The sequence below is a fragment of the Camelus ferus genome, chromosome 1 (assembly GCF_009834535.1).
Source record: "Camelus ferus isolate YT-003-E chromosome 1, BCGSAC_Cfer_1.0, whole genome shotgun sequence".
In the NCBI taxonomy this organism is placed as follows: domain Eukaryota; kingdom Metazoa; phylum Chordata; class Mammalia; order Artiodactyla; family Camelidae; genus Camelus; species Camelus ferus.
The window spans coordinates 84,150,122-84,165,950 of record NC_045696.1 but is presented as its reverse complement, the minus strand read 5'-3'; the positions used below and the strand labels follow the sequence as shown (position 1 = coordinate 84,165,950).

The window sequence follows — 15,829 nt, the reverse complement described above, 5'->3', positions numbered from 1 at the left end:
TTGTAAGATCTTGAGAAGGACAATCTTACTGGGATAATTTATTTTTTGAGTTAAAAAACAAGTGATAAAAAAATGCATATACAAGAGTGGATCCCTATTTCCTGGACCTGCAGCTTACAATTTGGGGAGCTTTCTTTAAGAACATGAATATAAAATTGTACATAAGAAATTATTCATAAAGTGGCTATTTAGAAGGAGAAGACATATCTCAGCAAATTACTAGAGGTTGGTAGAGGTGAGTCTGCTTCTTCTCAGATGTCTTTTAGAAAAGGCACCTGAAATGCTTACCTGGAAATGATTCCTGCTTATCACCTGGCTTCCTCTCCTCACCTAGAACACCCTAAAACTCCCAGCAACTCCTAATACTCACAAGGGTCTTTGGAGCTAAGGCTTATAAAATTTAACCTACATTAATTCTCCTTTATGTGGCAAAAAAGATGTCAATAGCTTAATATCTTCTAAATGAATAACGGTAATTAATTCCTCTTACTATTCAGAGTAACAACATCCATGGGTTAATGGAATACTTATTTTCATATGATATGAGTGAGTCTGCAATGGATTGTGATACATGTAAGAAACCATTTATTGAAACTGTTTAAGATTATAAAAGAATGTCTTTAACCTTGCTATGATGACTTGTTTTCTCAATGCAGTAAATTGGCAAGGCTCTTTCGAGTCCCCCATTATTCAATCAAACGCTAATCTAGGTGTTGCTCTGAAGAAGTTTTGCAGCTGTAATTAAAATCCCTAATCAATGGACTCCAAGTAGGGGAGATTATCTTGGATAATTTGGGTGAGCCAGACTTAATCAGTTGGAAGGCCTTAAAAGCAGGACTGAGGCTTCCTAAGAGAGAAAAGAAATTCCAGCCCTGGACAAAGGTTTCTGCTTGTGCCCATAGTGTTCTGTTCTCTTCCTTTCTTAGCTGCCTGGGGACAACCCTAGCCTCTGTCCAGTCAGCCCATGATCTTCCTTCCTGACTCAGCCCTACTCATTTTGGACCTGCTCAGCCAGCCCTCACAATCCCATAAGGCAATTCCTTGTTATACATTTCAATATATGATCCTGTTGGTTTCCCTGAACCCTGGCTAACAGACTTGCCATAAAGTGCAGTTTACCACAGAGCGATTGTGAAGGGTGAAGCGTTCTTACTGAGACAGATAGACCAGTGTGTTGAGATTCCTGTGGTTTGTGACCAGAGTCTATGGGAGATTCCTTATAAAGGAAATTTGTTTATTCAAATACACAGCTTATCTTAAAGCACCTTCAAGTTCCCACACGGGTGTTATGTGGGATCTCAAGCCTCAAACTTCTTGCCTTATGGGCCCAACAACTTAACTTAAAATAGTGGAGAGTCATTTGCTTAAAAGAGTTAGTGACAATAAACATATATGGATACATTGGGTCACATCTCTTCTTTGAACTTTCTAAAGGCTTCCTTCACACTTAAACCTAAATTTTTTTCCGAGGCTACAGGGCCCCAGATGACCTGATCCCTGACCCTCTCCAATCTCACCTTGTACCACTACAAGCAGCTCTCTCAGTTTGCTCCAGCAACACTGACCTTCTTGCTGTCCCTGGAATATATCAACCTTGTTCCCACCACAGTAGCATTACATGTCTGTTTCCTGTCCTTGGAATATTCTGTCCCTAGTTGTAACTGCTTCCTCTAACCTTTCATGATTCAGCTCAACAATCAGAGAGACCTTCACTGACGCTCCCCTGAGTCACCCTCCCATTACATTATCTTGCTTTATTTTCTTCTTACCCCTTAACAACATCACTATCCAAACTTACTCTCTTATATTTAGTTACTTACTTATTGTCCATTTTGTCCTTAAATGACAAATTCAACAAGAGCAAAGACTTTGTCTGCCTTTATAACCTTAAATGCCCTTAGCACCCAGCATTGTGTCTGGTACATGGAAAACGTTCAAAAAATGTATTTGTTGAATAAATGAACAAATGAATGAAGATACCTCGAGGCATGCAAAGGGGTGAGCTCATGCCCCACACCTTGGAACTCCTGCATTTCAGAGACCTGAGGGCTCTACATACTAACAGAAGGGTGCTCCTCCATGTCCTATATCTGTATATCCATCCACTTACCACCACTTCTGCTCTAAAAATTAACATTAAGTGTTATTGGTAACCATTTACATTCTTGATCTCCTACTTGGGAAAATACAGCATTATACATTTATCACTTCATTTGCTAGTCGGCTGCGCAACAAGGTTTATTATAATGATAACCGAAAGGTGTTTTAAAAGCAATGAAAATGAAAGATGTGGTGGTCATGAAGCTATTCAAACATTTTCACTAAAATAAAATGATTCAGTGATTTTAATAAAGCAAAGTTAATCTTTTGTCATCAGAGCCTTCCCCTGTGCCCCTTGATTGGCAACTAGCTATATATCAGAAAACAACAGTGGCAAACCTCACAAGGCACCCTGGCAAGAAGGGACTTAGTGGCTACGTAAATTTAGCGCTGCAATGACCAGCTGCTGTTAGCCTATGAATATACAGTGCTCTGAAAACTTTCTCTTTAATTCACATCCTCTGTCCTATTCCAAGTCCTCTAGATAGTGCTTTTCAAACCTCGAAGTTCACAAGAATCACCTAGAAGTCTTGTTAAAATGCAGATTCTGATGCAATAGATTAGAGTTGAGACCTTGATGCCCACACCATAATCCACTGCCCACACTTTAATATCAAGGTTCTGATTCCTAACTCTAGAACCCAGATCGGTATGGCCAAGCTGTCATTTAATTTCTTCCACCATTGAGTAACAATCAAGTAACAAAGCAACAGGTTGTTGGCAGAGTAGTGAGAATTGATCAAAACACTTTAACAGTCTTCATATGACACTTAAACGACTGGTTTGGGATCTTGTTCAACCTTTTTTTTTTAAGACTTTTTTTAGAGCAGTTTTAGGTTTACAACAAAATTGAAAAGAAGGTACAAAGATTGCTCGTATATTCTCTGCACACACACATGCAAACTTACCCATTATCAACATCATTCATCAGAGTGGAATGAATCTACTCACCCATAGGACATAGTTTACCTAAGGGTTCACTCTCGGTGTTGTGCATTTTATGGACATTTAAAGGACAATGAAAAACGTCCTTCATTAATATCATACAGAGTATTTTCACTGCCCTAAAAAAAATCCTCTGTGTTTCTTCTATTCACATATTCTCCTGCTTCCCTGGCAGCCACTGATATTTTTACAGTCTCCATGGGTTTGCCTTTTCCAGAATGTCATATAGTTGGAATCACAGCATATATCTTTTCAGATTAGTTTTTTTCACTTAGTAATGTTCATTTAAGATTCCTCCATATGTTTTCATGGCTTGATATCTCTTTTTTTTTTAGTGGTAAATATTATTCCATTGTCTGGATGTACCACAGATTATTTATCCATCACCTACTGAAAGACAACTTGGTTGCCTCCAAGTTTTGGTGATTATGAAAAAAGCTGCTATAAAAATCTATGTTCAGGCTTTTGTATGGACATAAGTTTTCAGTTCCTCTGGGTAAATACCATGGAGCATGTTTGCAGGATTGTGTAGTAAAAGTATGTTTAGTTTTGTAAGAGACCAAAGAACTGTCTTCCAAAGTGGCTGTATAATTTTGCATTCCCACCAATATTGCGAGTTTCCGTTGCTCCATATCTTCATCAGCATTTGAACTCATCAAGTGCTCTGGATTTTGGCCATTCTAATGGGTGTGTAACGATATCTCATTGTTTTTTAACTTTGCATTTTTCTGATGACATATGATATGGAGCATCTGTTGAAACTTTTTTTAAAATGTTTTTCATATGCTAATGACTTCTGTTTTGTAGGACTCAAATTTTAGTGGGTCTGGGTGTGACTTTCAAGATGCCATGCTGTGGCGATCATGTAAACAAAGATAGAAAATAACAGGATAATAGGAAGGATCTGTACTTTTCGGCCATCTCTGAGTTTTGTGCTCAATCTGGATCTCTAGTTATCTAAAATTTCCTGGAGTGAATAGCAATCTCTCATTTCTTACTTAAAATGAATATAACTATAAATGCATTCTTCTTGTATTTTTAAATTACTTGTTCAAGTAAGCAGGTTTCTATAATATCTGATTCTTTTTCTTGACTGGTACTAGATTTAAGATTTAAAAATTTTAAATTTAAAGCAAAGCTATACAAGCTAGATGTTACTAAAATCCTGTGTGTGTACTTTGTACCTGTAGTTTAAGAACTGTAGAGGGTAAACCAGCATTGTATCTAGCACATCCTTCTGGTTAGGCAGATTCTGGCTGCATTCACCATTTTTGAGCTATTTTGCCCCTCTCTGTAAATTGCAGGTTTGCAAACTCCATCTCACCTGGTAAGAGTTTTAATTGACTTTCTTTGGAAACACCAGTTTTGAGACTGTTAGCTTGCACAAATTGTGCACTCTTACCAAATTTTCAGTTCTTCCAGTTTTCTTCAGTATCTGACTACAATCCTCCAAACTAACTTTTTTCAGCTCTCATCACAGCTGTCTAAAACTGAGAAGTAAAACCTGACAGCCCAAATCTTCAATCCAGACTCTCTGCCTCCTTGCAGCCGTTCTTTGCTCCCAGTACCTCCAGGACTCCAGAACAACTGACTTGCTGCCCCCTCCTGGTATCTGGTTCAACTGGTTTTGCAGGAGCAATGCCAGTAAGAATCCCTGAAAGACACTTCTTGGATACTGTTTTCCTCCACCCGGGAGATTTATAGTCACTTCTGAGTTGTTCAGTGATGAGCAGTATTCATTCATCTTGAATAAAACTGAGGGGACTGACAACGTTGAACTTTACCTAATCCTTGTGTTCCTAGATGGTAGAGGCACATAAGAAATGCCCCCACCCTCCTGTGTTCTGGAAACAGATAACAGCAAAGGACGCCTCTGCTCTCTTTCATTCTGAGATAAGCCCCTCTCCACCCTCCTCGCAATGAAAGAGCAGGAAACTAGCAAAATGGCTTCCCTGATGCTAACGCCGTCTGCCGATTCATTCTGACTTAAAATTCTTGCAACTTGTTTTTCTCTTTTCTCTGACAAACCCCCATCTCTGCTTCAGTTGCTCAACTGCTTTTGTGCTAAACAGCACCCAACCTCTCCATTACACTCTCCACTTCCTGTACATTCTTTACCCAGAGTAGCTTATCCTTTAACCCAGAAGCTGTGCTCCAGGAAGGTGGTCACAGGCTGATAGCCTCAGAAGCATGAACAGACCCCCGGAGTTTCTCCATGACGCCAGGTGGATTCATCAAGATTAGGAAGAACACAGTATCCCAGAAAACACCCTGATTGTTGTCACCTTTCTGTTCCATCTGGTTTTTCTATGGAGCTCAGGACACCAACCCCAAGATGGACTCAGTCTCTGAGGCACGAGCCTGCTGTGGCTCCCCTTTGCCTGGCAAAGCAATAAAGCTGCTTTTTCTAATTCTCCCAAAACTCTGCCTCCGAGTCTCAATTCGGCCATCAGGGTACAGAGGCTGGTTTCTCAGCAACAACAAGACCAATATTAAAGATTCACTGACCTGGCTCTGTAACAACTCAAGCCCCCTTTCTTTTTTTCTTTTTTCTTTTTTTTTTTAAGAATAGTAAAGGAGTTTATGAAGGCTACGCTGTCATAGACAACAGTGGGCCACACAGACAAGAGGTGCTTGTGTGTGCACCTGGAGCCAGGTGGTGGGGTCTTTTACAAGGTCGGGTCACAAGGTACTCGATCGGCTTGTGCAGGGTCTCTGATTGGTGGTAGGTGAGGTAAGAAGTTTGGGGTCCGTGAAGGGCGGTGATGTTTTTGACTCCGATAAGGTGGGCTGAAACAAGCCAGCCTGGGCTATTGTGACACTAGGCATTACCTGGTGCTAATTGCTAGGGCAAACAAGCCCAGCGAAGAATGTACTTAACATATTGAGGAATCACAGGTAGACATCTGAGAGCCCAGGAATGGGTGTCATTGGACTTTAAAGGACACCAGGAGCCCCTTTCCTTTTTTAAGATGAATATCTTCCTCGTTGCAATAGCTTGAATAAAATCACATCTTGCATTGTCCCATGCATTTTGTCTTTGACAGAATAACATCAACAAAACAATTCATCTGAGGTATCACTAATGCAGCATTTTCTCTACACTGGAAAGTTTAAAGATTTTACAGGTACAATTTGAATGATTTCTGGGGAATTTATTGGCAAAACCTGACCCAGAGCCACTTCTAAGTAGTTTCCAGCTTTTTTTTTTTTTTTAAATAAAGCATATCAAAACGGGGTTTCAAGCTGTTTGAGAACCCATGGGGAACAACTTGGAAGCTAAAGAGAGAGTGTGAAAGGTGTTTCAACTTGAAAGGGAAGGAAAGAAAGTACAAAAGGACATTAGAAACCCAGTAGGTAAGACTAAAAAGTCACCCAGGGGTTATGAAGTGTTTGAAAACTGTCCCAAGTTCCAAAGTGATAGTTTAGAACATCGAGAGTAAGTCTGGCAAAACGCATAACATCATACAATTGCCAAATAAACGTCCGCACACTGAAATTATGGTGATTGCAGGAACATGAGTAAAATGCAGAGCAGAGGCTTAAGGTAGACGCTGTAATGATAGCATGGGGGGTGGAATATTAATAATTAAGACTTTTTAAGTGCTCATTTATAATAACAATGTTTAAATTCAATAGCCTCCTACGAAAAAGGAGATGAACAATTTTAAGTGAAAGTGATAAAAATAGGTAAATATTATAGTGAAACAGCTGGTTTTAGAAATCAACATAAGACTAAGTTGCCTAGGGAAAATAATTTCAACACTATTTGAACAAGGGAGGCTGGACCTTGAAATATTAATAATGTGAACACCTGAATAACACGGACACTTCTCAACCAAGGTCCACCTTTTCCTAGCTATGCAAGAGTAGATAAGTTATTTAAACTCTTTTTTCTATGCCACAGGGACTATGCCAGAGACTCTTTATATGGAAAATAGAGATGCTAATCATTCTTATATCATAGAGCTATTTAGTAGAATAATAATGATAAAATGTCATCAGTAAAGAAAATGTATCAAACTCTTATTAGGGGTCAGGCTCTGCGCTAAGGGCCTCACACGGGTTACTTCACTTAAAGTTCACAGCAACATTATGAGGATGGTAACTAATACGACGGCCATGTTTATTTGGAGAAACTAAGGCACAGAGATTTTAACTGACCTGCTGCTCAAGGTCATATAGCTAGCCAAGTGGTAGAATCTTGATCTGAAGCCAAGTTTATGCATGAAATTTTGCCCTCACAATACCTTTATTGCTTTCAGTCTTCCAAGTTTTATTCCTTCTATAAATGGAAATTCTCCAAAAGACAATCATAACTATTAACATCTTATAACTTAGCAGGAATAATGAGTGTGATTTCAAAGGTTACAGAATAATGTAAAAGACCAGGAGTGGGGAATAAATTATGAATAGCCAAGGAGGACGGTACTATGCCAATTATTAATGCATTGCCCCTCAGCTCCAAACCCACTCTCCACGGCTTGCTGCGTGATAATGGATTGGAGCCCTGTAAATAGTTCTCCTTTGACAGTGGGTATGGTGTTGATGTCTGTCACTAGAGGGCACTAGAGGGACACCAGAGGAGAAATGGATTTCTCTTCCAGGTCAGTGCTCCTCTCACGGGGCTCTGGTAGGGCAGTATCTCCAGCACTAGACACATACAGAACTGCTCCTCCAGGACCAAGTTCCTCCAGTGGCTTCTCTAGCTCCAAACTCCTGTGACGCAAGTATGACGTCTCTAGAGCCCAGAGCCAGCAGCCTCCCTTGTCACCCTCTCAGGTGGCTTTGCAGCAGAGTGCCACCTGTCTGGCACCATCCAGTGAATGATTGCCCATAACATCCCAAGAGGGAAGCAAAGGGCCACCAGTGTGACTCCTCCCTGTGAACAGCCTCCCCGGCACTCCCTTGACGGCTCTGCAGTGAGCTCTGACATGCAGCACCTCCCTGCGGATGGCTCCCCCGACACCCCTGGGAGCAGACTCCCACAAGTTCCACTGCGGCGGCTCTCCACCTGCCGTCCAGTGAGACCTGGAGAAGCCCTCTCCCACACTGCTGGGTCTCAGCCCGGCTTGGGTGGGCATCTTCCCTGGTCTACCTCGGGCCTGGGAGTGGTGGCTGCTCTTTAGATGTGCTATCCCTGTGTTCTTTAGAATTCTCCTTACTTCTTACGAGCCAGTTTTCACTAGATGCCTATATTATACCTAAAACCAGAAGCAAAAATGAACTTAAAATTAATTCTAAAACATGCCTTGACGGCAGTTATAGTTCACTGCAGTTGCTCTTCAGTTACTGTGCTTTGTCCTTCCCCTTCCTGCTACAGTCAGTTTCTTGGAAAAGTGTTAGCTTTTCTTGCTAGATGTTCCACAGGTACCTCCATCTCAACATATTCTGAAAACTAACTCTAAACCGTCTTCTCCCCCTATATTTCTTCTCTCAATATTCGCCTCTTTTTTGACACAGTTATCCAGGTTACAAACCTGACAGTCATTCATGTCTTAACAACTCATCAGGGCACATAATCCTTTAAATTCTCTCTGTAATACTTCTAAAAGTAGTTACTTCCTTTCTATTCTAGGGTCTCCTTATCTTCAAAATAATAATAGATACCACTTAATGAATGCTTAGTATGTGCTAGTCATTGCGCTAAAATTAACCCACACAACTCCAAGAAGCAGGTGTCATTAACCCCATTTTACAAATGACAAAACCAAGACTTCGTAGCTTATGTAATTTATCCAGATATAAACAACTAGTAGAAGGCAAAGTGAGAATTCAAAAGCAGGTAGCTGATGGCATACAACAAGTTCCCACTATGATAATACAAACACTGCCTTCAGTCTAGCCCCATGATAAGGCATCCACTACACAGTTTGCAGGAAGCTTTCTAAGATGCAACTCTGATCATGCTACCTTCCCATTTAAACATTTCAATGGATATTTTGTTTCTGGATGGAATTTAGTAAGTAGTGGCAGGTCACCCTTTTCATTGTACCAGATAGAGAAAAAAAAGGTAAGTTAGAGAGCTGATATTTTAATAAAGCTATCAGAGGGCTGTGAAAACAAAGATTATCAAATTAAAATCCATGAGATAGGAGAACTCTTCTCAGACAAGATGAGATTGCTAAATCTTTTCTTCCCTCTGGGAATTAATCAAGTCTGGGCATTGCTAAGAAACAGGCTTCCTAAAGACAGAGAGGCTTTTCTAAGGGGAAGTACAATCAGAAGAGCTTTTGAGGATTAGGTGGGTTGCTGTGATGTACTGGAATCTAGAGAAATTTTGTAACTATGGCCAGTGTTCCCCACAGGACATATTCTGAGTGCTGGGGTGGTGTGGGAGACTGTGGATTGGACTGGAAAGGCAGATTAATGTTTCCTGCAGTCTTGTGGTACTCAGGAGACCATATCTCACTAAAGGGAGCGGCCTAACACAAACATTTGAAATAAAAAGTAAATGAAGTCTAACTGAAGTGGTAATCCAGCACTGACCCAGCTCAAATCCTAATTGGATTAACATAATCTACCCTTCATGCTCTCTGTCCAGCTGAGAAAGGGTGGACTATCTCTGGAAGAAAGTAACATTAACTTCATTATCTATAGATCTTATATACATCATTTCTGTCATACAATAAAGATTGTACAGAAATTACAGGACTTGCAAAGAAGAAGGAAAATGTGAACACTAATCGAGAGGAAAAAATAGACATTAGAAGTAGATCCAAAGATCACCCAGATATTGATGTCAGCAGATCAGGACTGTTAAATTATTATTTAAAATATGTTAAAGCAAACAGAAAATTTGGACAAAATGGCTGAAAACCTAAGTAATTTCAACTGAGAATTAGGATATACATAAACCAGACTGAAATGGCATTTGAAAACTGAAAAAAATATAAGAAACCTGAAACTGGAAACTGATAACAGAGGTTTAAAAGAGACTGGCAAAAGGTAGGATTAGTGAATCTAAGACAAGTCAACATAAAATACCCAAAATGAAGCCTGGAGAGGAAAATAAGACGGAAAGGTGAGAGGAACATAGAAAACGTTTGTGATATGATGAAAGTCTACCATACATGTAACTGCAATACCAGAAGGGCTGGAGAGTGGTAACTGGAAGGAAACAGTATTTGAAAATAGCTGAGTATTTTCCAAAACTGAAGAAAGATGCACTCAAGAATTCCTGTCAATCCTGGGCGGTATAAATACAGAGAAAAGTGCACTTATACCCATCACAATGGTAAAACTGCTAAAAACCATGATAAAGAAAAAACAAATCTTTAAAGAAGTCAGGAAAAAAAAAGATATATTCAAAGAAACAACAATAATATTAAGAGTGGAATTTTAAACAGGAACTATGGGAGCAAGGAAGCAATGGGATGTTATCTTTAAAGAGTCGGAAAAAAAGAGAAAAAACTTCTATCCAGAGATTTAAACCTAGTGAAAATGTGCTTCCAAAAAGATTTAAACCTAGTGAAAATGTGCTTCCAAAATCAAAATGAAATAAGTGCTTTTTTCAGACACATGAAAGCTGGGAAAATTACTCACCAGCAGACCCACAATACAAGAAAGACAGCAGGAAGTTCTTTTGAATGAAGGAAAATAATCTCAGACGGAAGCCTAGCACCCCAGGAAGAAATAAAAGACACAGGAAAGAGTGTTATCAACTCTAGAGCGATCACTAAAAGGATAACACAAAGAGATCTATAAAAACTAAAGAGTTCACAGAAGAGATAAAATGGGATCATTCAGAATACTTGACTAAAACATTCCAACGGCTCCTCATCGCTGGTAAAATAAACACCGAAGTCCTTAGCATAGTCCACTAGGTGCGCCATGGTTGGCCCCCCCATTTACCTGTCTAGTCTCAATTCTCATCATGTCCCTCCTAGAACCCAGCCATTTGGAACTCCACGTGGCTCCTTAGCACACCATCCATCTCACTCCTACCCCCTGACACTTGCATATGCTGCTGCTTTGCCAGAAGTACCATCCCCCTTTTTCTTTTCCAGGCTACTATCAATTTAACTTTTAATATCTAGTTCAGGCATAAGCTGGTTTCTCTGAAAAATCATCTATGAATCTCCATGTGGTCCCACAGTATCCAGTGCTTATCTCTATCACAGCCTTTGTTGTAAAGCATAATTATTTGTTTCCTTATCCATTTCCCCAACTAGTCTTCAAGAGCTTTGATGGCTGTGTCTCTACATGCCAGCTCGGTGCCTCCAGCATCCAGCCCAAGGGCTACATAAAGAAAGTACTCCATTTTCACCAGGAAGGCTGAATACATGCAGGAGCAAACATGATTTCAGTATCAGCGAGTTGAAGACTCTGTTATCATGCAGAGTATGTTACAGTCCTCTTCCGTCCTCCAGACCTTTATTTCCAAATATCATATCAGTACCTCAATCTCAATACATTCCAAACTCAACTCTGCTCATCTGTGTCAAACTCAGTTAACGTGTCACCATCTGAAGTCTCTCACTGAAGCCAACTTGGAACCATCTGGACTTCTGCCCTATTCACCCCCAATGTGTCTTTCCTTACATTTCCCTGACTGTGACTTCCTCTTCTCCTCCCTCCCCCTTTGACCTCCACTCATTCTAAGTCCCAGCTCAGATGTGACCTCCACTCGGAATTCCTTCCAGAGCCCCAGCCAAAGTCCACCTGCCGTCCTCCTCGGTGCTTCCACAGACGCTCATCTGAGTCACACATTCTGTTGTCCTCTGTAGTTTACATCTGTCTCTCCCTCAAGTTGATGAAACTTTTTTTTTTAAAAGGAACGATTTTTACTTGCAGAGAAGGTAGGTGAGTGGAAATATTTAGAAGGGAGCAAAGGAAGAAAAACGGAAGAAAGAACTTGAAAAGCAAAAGAGAGAAAACATATTTTTCAAAGGAGAAAAAAGAAATCTCTTTGAAAACGTATTAGAGTCTTTTTAGTGTTTCCCCATATTTACCATCAGCCATTCACCCCCACCTCCTCCGACACACGTCCTCTCTGCCCATGAGGAGAATTTCTCTGCAGACGAAGGCGAATTCTGCTGCAGAACGTACAAGGCTCCTCACAAAAGCAGGAGCTCCCAGGGCTGGAGAGAGGCATTTGCCGCCCTCACCCTTGGCCTCTGCCACTTCCTGCCTCTCCAGCTTCTGGGTACCCCGCTCGTCTGTCTCTCCTGCCTCAATTCTGACTCCTTGCTCCATCTTGGTCTCTTCCTGTGTGTATGTTCTATGTCTAGACTATCCTTCACACTCCGTTCTGACTCTCTGGATCTTTTCTTCCTGTCTGTTCCCCCAGATTCTCTTCCGTCTGTGACTCAGCAGGACAAGTCCTCCCCATATTTATTCCTGAAGGATGAATCATCCTGGGGAAAAAGCAATAGGCTGACAGACTGAAAGCCCCGTCAGATGCACTAAGGGTTATTTAGAGCCCTAACATTTATGGATTCATGTTTTTAAGAGAAATGAGCGGAAACCACAGATGACCCTCCTGAGAGCAAATAAATGATGATAAATTTAGAAAAAAGAAACTGAGAAGAAGCAGAGGAAGCTGGTAATGATTAGACTGGAAACTATGGCGGTGAGGAATGACAGCTGTATCTTGCTTACAAGTGGATTTTTTTTAATGTTGGCCAGCTGTTGCCCCTTTCTACAGGGAACCAAGCAGAGACAAGAGGTTTAAACCCCCTCAAGGGTAGACATAAAGGAACACCTCCCTCCTACAAGGGTTATTATTTCTCAGGGATGAAGCTGAACCTCTACCTCGGAGGATTTGAAAAAGTTTAGAAACCACAGATCTCTGATGGTTCCAGTGCAGATCTGATCTTTTGACTGTTAACAGTTGAAAGCTTCTCTTTTCATTAATTATTTTAAGTGAGTTCCCTGCGGTGTCCATATGCTCTCTGAGTGCCTTGCTGAGTAGCAGGTTGTGCTGTCTACACTCCCGCTGGGCCCCTCTCAGCAGGGTAGGATTTTTGTAGATAATATTCTTCAAGTTCTCCGAAATTCGGAAGTCAATAACAGTCCTGAAAATTTGAGAATTCTTTTGCATATCTTGTTTCCAAATCTGCGGCGATCATTCACTTCTATTTTCTAAGTTAAGCTTTCTTGTCTTCTCATCATATTAGCCTAGCACTGCAGCTGGAAGTCTCTAAGACAATACGCTTTAAGTATGAGCTATTTATAATACTGCACGTGAAAAGAACAAAAGCAGATCGTCGGGGACTCTGCTCTGAAGCAGTCTTTACGATGTCTCATTCTCTGGTATCAGCTTTAAAAATGGATTATCTGGGGGGAGGGGTTTTCATTCATGGTAAACTCAGAATATATATTAAGGGCATTCGGACGTCAGAAAAGTGAGAAAATTAAAATATCCCTTTGACGTATTTCAGCCTGTTGGCTGTCCTTTCTGAGAGCCCAGATCGGCAGCTGAGCTGTAAATCTGAGCCAAACCACACTGCACTTCACTGCAACCTACACGGCAACACGTGTCACTTGCACGCTTTTCTGCTTTGTTTCTGTAATCGGTCGAGTGTCACGGGGAGAGAGGATGGAAGTGTATGACGGCGGAGGACTTACTTTCACAAAGTGATGGAACCTCTGGAATTTGGGGACGGTCCTCCTCTGGCTCTTCCCTAAAGTACGTCTCAGGGTCCAGAAGAAAAGCCGGTTTATGCACTGGAGGCAGCTCTTCCAAGGTTCCGATGCTCAACGACCTAAAAGCGCCTGCACAACAGCAGGTTTTAGGGGAGGATGGGGAAAAAGTACAATATCATTAGTTCCTCAGAAGGAGCTAGCACATTTCCCAGCTAACTTTTTTCAATTTACCCTTCCTGTTACTCAGCTGGTACAGCTGCTGTGATCAGTAAACCCAAGAAACACAGCTGCTCAAGATAAATTCATGGTTCTTTTATTCAAAGTCACCAAAAGAAACTCAAGGCTCCCCATTCATTTATTTTTCATTTTGTGTTCTTGTGCGATTTTCCCTTAGGAATGAGTATTCTGCAGTTTTGGAAAAGCTCCAGTTTCTCTTTTATCTACAAGAAAACTGTATGCTTTGTGAGATGGAATCTATTTTTTTTAGCATTTAGTTTAACAGCATTATCTTAAAAGTTTGAATTTGCAGGTACATTTTCGTTTTGCTAAAATGTACACCAGAGCTGTATTATTATATCTCTGATATACACAAGGAGATAACGGGAAGGAAACCTCTTTTAATTATGCCCTCTCAAGCAAAGCCCTGGACAAAGTGAAAAGGTTTTGTTTTTGCTTCACGGGATAAATGGATAATGGACTAGAATTCTACAAGAACTTAAGTCAAGATGTGATTTTACATTTGCTTGATTGTTAGCTCCGTGAAGGGAAAAACTGTCTGTGCTTTTGTCATCGTGATGGCTCAGTACCTAGGAAAAGTAGACTAATACGTAATCAGCACCTGCTCAGAGACAAGTCGTGTGCTGTGTCAGTGGTTCTCAAACTACCAGGCATCAGACTCACCCGCAGGGCTTGTTAAAGCATAAACCACTTGTACCACTCCCAATTCTGATTTAGTCCAGTGGGGATGGGGCCTCAGAATATGCCTAAGTTCCCAGTGATACTGCTTCTGCTAGGTCAGGCCACACACTGTGAGAACCAATGTGTTATGTCAAACCAAAGGAGAAATCTTCACAGCCTGTAAAGTACCATTATGCCCTTCAGACAGATGAAGAAATCGAGGCTCAGGATGCTTTAGTGACTTGCTTGAATTTACATAAATGGTAAATGGCAGCCCTTGGACATCAACTCAAGTGTGTTTCACTCCAAAAGTTACACTCCAAGGTATAACAACAACAATAACAACATCAATAATAATAATAACATTAATAATAAAACTGTACTGAGTTTCTATAATATGCCAAGCACTAATACTTTACATATATTATCTCATATAATCTTGATAAAACCCCTATGGAGTAGATTAGTTCATAAATGTGCATTGAATATTACCAAATAATAATATAAATTTGACAGCAAATTTTCAACAGAAATGAGCATATCTGCTCTATGAAAGTGCAGATCCCCCTCGGGCACAAGTTGAAAAAAGATTTGTAGTGAGTGAAATACTCTTGTTATATCATGGAGCTTCGAGAATGATTCTCATGACTTACTCTTATAAATAATTATAAATAATACACTTCAGTATAATAGCAATTCTTTTGTTTTAATTACTGTTTTTATAATTCTTTTTCTGGTCAGCCAAACTAAACAAATACATTGTTCTGTGTGGCTTTTGGGCCTCTGAGAGCAAAAATAGTTTTAATTTTACTTTTATCTTTTAAACACTTAAGAGGTAGAATTAACATTCTGTACCAACTCTATTTTGGGAAATACAGATGGGTACTTTTCACATGTTTTCTGGCTTAGACCTTACACTGTCTGCCACTTGTATGCTGTGAAGCCTCGGACAAGTCACTCAACGTCTCTGAGTCTCACTGTCCTCCTTTGTTAAATGGAGATGACAAGACCTTAGTTTCAGGTTTATTAAGGAATACCAATGTTCCTGGCACATAGTTATTTGTTGTATTCATTCCAATCTATAAAATAATAATATGATAAAATATATCAATAGTGATTACTTACTGAATGATTTTTGCGTAACTTCACCATTGTAAAGATTATGTGATTTTTTCTTATAAATATTTCTTTCCTTATATTTCATACCTAAATTTATGACTTCCGATGGTCTGACACTGAAAGAAAATAATTTATGATGAAACAAAATATCAGTCACGAAGGGTGAACAGATGCTTTC

General features: G+C 40.2%; 1 protein-coding gene across 1 annotated transcript in view; it reads right to left on the bottom strand.

Annotated features, from left to right (window-relative positions):
• The window catches only part of WDR49 (WD repeat domain 49), a 121,682-nt gene that overhangs the window by 4,627 nt on the left and 101,226 nt on the right, over positions 1-15,829 (bottom strand). The window contains exons 16-17 of the mRNA XM_032484883.1: positions 15,658-15,767; positions 13,618-13,764 (exon numbers count right to left, since the gene is read on the bottom strand). Coding sequence (XP_032340774.1) covers positions 13,618-13,764; positions 15,658-15,767 — 257 coding nt within the window. The remainder of the gene's footprint in view (positions 1-13,617; positions 13,765-15,657; positions 15,768-15,829) is intronic.